At 37.0% G+C, this 6,924-nt stretch overlaps 1 protein-coding gene across 2 annotated transcripts in view; it reads left to right on the top strand.

The window, feature by feature from the left end:
- The window catches only part of LOC106939329 (transmembrane channel-like protein 3), an 86,303-nt gene that overhangs the window by 40,213 nt on the left and 39,166 nt on the right, over positions 1 to 6,924 (top strand). Inside the window, exons 3-4 of one of the 2 annotated variants that reach the window (XR_001422815.1) lie at positions 5,250 to 5,317; positions 5,513 to 5,646. Coding sequence is in view for 1 of the 2 variants with exons in the window: in XM_015021698.1 (XP_014877184.1) it covers positions 5,250 to 5,317; positions 5,513 to 5,641 (197 nt within the window). In the remaining variant the exon portion in view is untranslated. The remainder of the gene's footprint in view (positions 1 to 5,249; positions 5,318 to 5,512; positions 5,647 to 6,924) is intronic. The other variant, XM_015021698.1, reaches the window with a different exon arrangement.

Below are 6,924 nucleotides of genomic sequence, written 5' to 3'. Positions count from 1 at the left end.
GTAAACAGACTGGATGTTCTGTTTTGGTGTTTCTGCAATTTTTTTCTGTGGGAAATGTTCAATTTTGGTGTTGATTCCCCTGAGGCTTGAACATATCTCTGCTTTATCTGCTTGTTGAGCTGTTGTCTGTCCACTGCCATGGCAACGGATCTGAGTGTAGGATAAAGCCAACACAGAGCGAGAAAAAGCAGAATAGAAGTGGTTTTCTCTAGTTTTGTTCTTCACCTGGCAGCTTTATTGTACCTTTATTGTGTGTACTGCAGCCACTGCAATTTCTAAAAGTTAAACAAGTAGCAAAAACTGTACTAATCCCCTCCTTTGTTCGTAAAACGTGGCAATATTTATAACAGTCTTCAAACTATGGCTTCTACAACATAAAACGATTGACCAATATAAGAGAAATTTGCCCTTTGTTGCATCTTGACAGAACTAACATAAACCAAACTGTTTATAGATCTGTATCACGGAGAATTCATGTATCAAACATCAGTTTGATACATGTGACTTACCCGTTGAGCTATGCATATATATATAATATGCATAGCTCAACGGGTAAGTCACTCAACTTTCCCGCACCGCAGGAGACCTGGGTTCGAATCCAGGCTGGGGCAAAGATACAACAGTCAAATTGAGCTATCCAGTGTGGGTCCTTAGGCAAGACCCTTTGCGCTACTGCCTACCTCATACCATGAGACATTGATATGCATAACATGCCGGCTCAGACGTTGCCGGCCAAACAAGGTCTGTATCAGGTGCTGGGGAACCAGAGCACCTTGATGAAAAATGGGCTACTAGAACAAGATGGAAGTGGGACCTAACCCTAACTGCCAAGCAACTAGTAGCTCAGTGTTCGGCAACTGCTATCATAACTTGAGATTGATGAGGTACAACACAAATCCTACGTCAAGGGGGAGTCAGGACGCCAGGTCAGAGGGGAGTTAACTCCAACAGAGAATGGGTATGCAGCCACAGTAATGAACGAACCATCAAAGTTGAACGAGGCAGCAACTGACCTGAGAGAATCAACCACCGACGTTGTACTTAAGTAACGGCTAGCTCGCGCACACAAAAAAATCCGAAAAAACGTGAGAAGAGTCCCAAACTAGACACCGCCGCCAGCAGTGTAAGACTTGTGGGTGTCCAGATACTGTGATTCTCATTTGTAGAATAATCCACAGAAACAATTGAGCTCTTTCTCAGTGTCGAACATTTAATTTCTTTCCCGCTACTCAATCAGCTGTCCCGCACTCAGCTGTCACCAAACGTTCGCTCTTCTCCCCATCCGGGGAGCCTTTCAAAATATAACTCCAATTTTCACTCTTACACCATATTAAAACAGCTAACTGCATGTACAATGGTATTTATTTTTTCTAAGTATTTCTGAATTGGATTGATACATGGTTCAGCACATTTAAATATTCTTAGTGAGGTTAACAGTCACGCAATAGAATAGAATATTCTGATCTGATGTATGATGATCATTTTACAAAGCACACAGCTACTCATGCATTTTTCATATATTTATTTAGTAATATAAATAGTAATATTGCTAAACAATATTGCATAGCCTAATATTTATTCTATAAATACAAAGTAATAGCCACAAAATATGCAGATGTATTGTATTTATATATGACATATATGGGTTATTTTTTATGTTTTCCGGCCAAGGAGTTCTAGCTTAGGAGTGATTCAGCAGCTGAGATTCATCTGCACTGTGCAGTGAATCTTTCTTTTCATGAAGACACTTCCCACTTCTTTCTCACATTGTTGTCTTTAGGAAACATTCAAAACAAAAATGGGAGATTTGAGAGGTATCTTACTTTTGACAGAGTGGAAGAATTACATATGAATAGTCTTTTCCACTTGTGTAAACTTTGCTGGTGAATTTTATAACATATAATGTTACAATAAAAACTATATTATTGTTTTATTTCTAAGGTAGGGTTTTATATCAGATAATCTAAATCAATGTTGGGGAGTAATTAAAACTTTTAACTTGAATCTCAGTTAGCCTCCATATTGGGGGCTGAACCCCAGTATTAAACCAAGCATTATAGCTAATATTAGCTGGCTGGTGGACATACATACAATATAGTAATATTCTATTCACAAAATCTAGACAATAATATGTCCATACCCCTACTTGTGAAAAGTTATCCCCCATGCCTTCAAGTCAATAGTCCGACAATTTGAACAAAACAGCCTCAGTGCTGAGGCATCTTCTGCTGTTTTGTTGTAGCCAACTAGAAGGGACAACCACTCCAAGATGGCTGCCGAAATTCCTGCACCCAAGCAGCCGATGCAGGCTCTACTCATTATTATGTCTATGGTCCCAGTGCTACATTGTTTACGGTATTTAGTAGGCCTGCTGTATGGAGAAGACCCTGGGCAGATTAGATTGTCCTTGACAACACAAAGATATTGAAATCTGATTGGATGAAACATTGATGTCCATAGAGATATGTATGGGAAACAGCTTAGCCATGTGAAACATGACAAAAAATAGAATAGATTATTGGAAGTAAATTGATTACATTTAACTGAAACCCCCACCCCCACCCCCACATAATTTAGGTTGTAGATATGTCAGGAATTTTGACGATTTTTTTTTTTGGCCAGCAGAGAGGGCCTTGAATAGACTATTTAAGGTAGTCTAATCTCTTCTTAAAAGGCCTGTTTTGAATGTGCTGCTTCTTGTAGATGTCTGTGTGGATTATCGGTGTTCTGTCCCATCAGATTTCAATACGTACGTGTTGATGGGGAAGCCTAATGTGCCCAGTGTCTTCAGAATAGGTACACCAGGCATAGGCCTGGTAAAACAGCATAGCTACGGAATGATTCTTTTATTCAATAGGCTTTCAGATTTTCTGATTCCCAGATTCCCAACTCCTGCTCAAAGGCATACAGTGATGTCAGATGTTCTCCCCCTCTGATTGGATGGTCAGAGCGAATTTCTCACCCCAAAGTTTTGCTAGCAAAGCACTTTGCCAGCAATCTGCATTGCTCACATTAATATGTGGGAATTTATTTTATTTTATACACAATGGCTGACAAAAATAGTGAAATTGTTCTGGTCTCAAATATAATAAAAAAATCAACTTTCATGACGGACGTTTTCTGACCTACTGGACATTGTAAAGACGGGTGGGGAGTCTCAGCCCTGAGATTTACCATTTGGTCAGTATTGCAGATTAAATGGCTGGGATTTAATTTGGAATATTAAATAATACATAAAAAAAAATCAGCAAGTGAGTATGTGCTTCATTTATTTCCCTTTTATGGCACACTTGGCTGTAGGGTAGGGGTTTTGCATGGTCCAGTTGGATTTCTTGTTTTAATAGCAATAGTATTCACTCTCAATACAAGAAAAACCGCAAATAATTAAGTATTAGTAGGCTAATCGATGAGTAAACAGTGCTGCACAAATTGTAGCGCCCTCTCACTCGCTCCCCACCTTTCCTCCGTGTCATAAACAGCCTGTTGCAGTATAATAGCGATTATATAAAAACAATATCACAAGGAAATCTACATAAGTGCTTAGCTGTCTGTGTTTATTTTGGATACAGTACAGTTAGTTAAAATCCATGGTCACTCAGGACACATTTAAATACCCAAGATGCATTTAGAGCAGGATGCTTGAAATCTGATCACACAGTACTGTTGTTAATGCCAGGGCTGAACAAACCTCTGTAATACCAGACCTTGTTATATTGCGCTTTTTCTTTACTATGGAATTGGTAAATTGTATAATTGTAGCATCATAGTGGTAGATTAAAGCGGTAAAGTCCCTCTTATGACTGAAAATATCCTATATAGAGACCAATGGAGGAAGAAGTGACTTGCCTGCACGTAAGGAGTGCTTCAAAGAAAACTGCAAACCTGGCAGTGATTCTTATATTTCTTCAAAGGAGACACTTAAGTCATAATTTTAGAAAAACTGCTTTAGGTAACTTCAAGTTTACCTAAAGCCTTGTGACCAGTTTAAACTTTCTGGCCTAAAGTAGGCAAAAGTAGTTAGTTTTCAAAGAGAGCAAAGATTTTGCTCAATTTTGAGCAACAACTTTCTTGAGCTTTTCATAGTATTTCTATAGATGAAAAAAATCTATGTTTTAAAAAGTATAAGTCATAGCCATAATGTCCTTAATGAGCTGAATATTTTGAAAGTTGAATAGCTGAAATAGCAAAAAGCATGAAAAAGTAAATAGGTGTCAAAGAATTGTTTAACATAGTAAAGCGAACTAATTGAGAGAAGTGGGACAAAATGGTCTATGTTTGACAGCATTCACACAATGAATGGTTGAAAAAGCATTGTAAAACTGAAGGTTTGTGAAAGAAGCAACATGCAGGCGTGTGCAGACGGTTTTTCTTAAGAACTTTAAAATGCATATCTCAAGATACACAGACAGCGGTATAGCCCTGATGGTGGTTGGTAAGTGAAATCCAGTTTATTTGACAACAAGCTAGTTAAAAGTGCTTTATGTAATAAAAACATAACACTATTAGCAAACAAAAAAGAAGCATTACATTACAGTGGCAGAATAAAGAGAAGTAATGAAAAGTTGGAATCCTGACCAGAATAAATTATTTTCCTGTTATTATGAATGAAATGCAACTCTAAACAAATTGGCTTTTAGCCTTGAAGAACTCAGGGTTTCAGCAGTTTTACATTTTTGTGTCAGTTTGCTCCAGATCATAGGAGCTTAAAAACTGAACGCTGCTTCTCCATAATTGGTTCTGATTCAGCAGCTGTAGAGCATTCCAGATCAGAAGACCTGAGTGGTTTGGGAAATGTGGTAAATTGATTATAGATCTTTAATGTTTGTACAGATCCGTGTGATATCTTGTATAGACAAGATAAAGTACACACCTGGCTTTTTGCCCCTGTCTTGATGATGCCAATATGCTTGTGAAAATAACCAATGGGTTTTAGCTAAAGTGTATTTCTCCCATGGTTTAATGACCTTTTCTATTTCTATCAATGAAAATTTGGTGTATAATAAACTAAGCCTTTCAGCCTGAACCAGATTTTAAAAATCACTCCAGACATATTCACAGACTACAGACATAAAATGAGCTATAACAGAAAACACTGATAAAAGGACTGCGACTGATGAATTTGCTTCATCTAACTTCTTCCCCCATTTTATTGAAGTATTGATTTCCCAGCCTAAAAAATTTACCAGATTTAAATGTTTACAGAAACACATGTAATGCCATTAAAATAAACTTTTGATATGTTTTTGCAGCCTGAATATGGAGAATTTAAAATAGCTGAAAATGTCCTACACTTGATTTACAACCAAGGAATGATCTGGTAAGTTTGAAAGATTATTCGTAGCCCTAGTAAAAAGAATCTGATATAGAACTAATAGAGTGTCTGTTGCTGACTGTAACCCTGTTTAAAAGAATAAATTTATAACTACACAGATAATGAAGTGAAATCATGACCCTTTAAGCGTAATGCCTTTTTTATAATGCTGTGTGTGTTTGTGCGTGTGTCTTTCATCAGGATGGGAGCCTTTTTCTCTCCATGCCTTCCTGCCTTTAATGTGTTGAAACTGATTGGTCTCATGTATCTAAGGAGCTGGGCTGTCCTCACTTGTAATGTTCCTCATCAGCAGGTTTTCCGAGCTTCCAGGTCAGGTCTGCAAATCTCACCACACACACACACCCCTCCAGTCACACATATTTTATGTGGACAATCTCCCTATCAAAAATAAAATCCTGCAAATTGCAAATGTCCATGATACACTGAATGCCAACTACATTCTATGTAAGCCTTTCAAAATAACTGCTGTCTGCACAATTTTATGGCCCATTTAATTCTTATGTTGCATCCAAAAGTTTCCATTGGTTGTTCATTTGATAGAAAAAAAAGATTTTGGAGCACACTGCTTTAAAGGGTTAGTATTGTGTATTTTTAGGCACTTAGTACAATCAATAACTGTGTAGGTTATCAATCAATAAATCAAGTTTATTTTTATTGCACATTTCAACAGCAAGGCTGTTCAAAGTGCTTTACATAATAAAAAACACAAAATTACAAAGTTATAAAGAAAACACCAAATATTAAAATATTTGTTTTTTATAATATAAAAATATTACATGTTGATGAGCTCCATCAATAAAAATCAAACACATCAAATGTTGATCAAGGTTTAATTTATTATGGCTCTAAAAGAACTCTGAAGAGGTGAGTTTTAGTCTAGATTTAAGGGAACTCAGTGTTTTACAGTTTTCTGGAAGTTTGTTCCAGATTTGTGGTGCATAGAAGCTGAATGCTCAGGTCTGGAAGGTTGGTACAACAACAGCAGATCTTTAATGTATTGTGGTGCTAAACCGTTCAGTGATTTATAAACTAACATCAGTATTTTAAAGTCTATTCTCTGAGCTACATGGAGCCAGTGTAGGGACTGGTGTGATGTGCTCTATCTTCCTGGTTTTAGTGGGAACTCGAGCAGCAGCGTTCTGGATCAGCTGCAGCTGGAGGATTTTTTTTTTTATTTTTTTAGGCAGTCCTGTGAAGACACTTTTGCAGTAATCAATGCGACTAAAGATGGTCTGTCACAATAAAAAAAATTTGCTGAGCGATTAATTGTCTCAAAAATTATTGCAATAAACGATAATATTGTTTGAGGAGCTTTTTACATTGATTTAATGGTAATGACATAATAATCCAAGCAATATCATGCCAAAAGTACACGTTATTTAAAAAAAAAAACACTCAACACCGGAACTGGTAAACAAAACTCAAATGAACTCTCAGTCTATGTTAACAAAAAATGCACTTGGATAAAAACTAACCATAACATGAAGAAAAGTGATGTATAACTTACAAGTAGGAGGCAAGGTGTAGCATGCACCTCCGCTTCATAAAAAGGACTGCTCCTCTTCTAAGTAAAAGGTCACATGAACCTCAAT

Source organism: Poecilia latipinna, unplaced genomic scaffold, assembly GCF_001443285.1.
Source record: "Poecilia latipinna isolate Pla-1442-1.1 unplaced genomic scaffold, P_latipinna-1.0 Scaffold2831, whole genome shotgun sequence".
Lineage (NCBI taxonomy): Eukaryota > Metazoa > Chordata > Actinopteri > Cyprinodontiformes > Poeciliidae > Poecilia > Poecilia latipinna.
The sequence above is the reverse complement of the archived record's forward strand: the minus strand, read 5'-3'. Positions and strand labels throughout refer to the sequence as shown.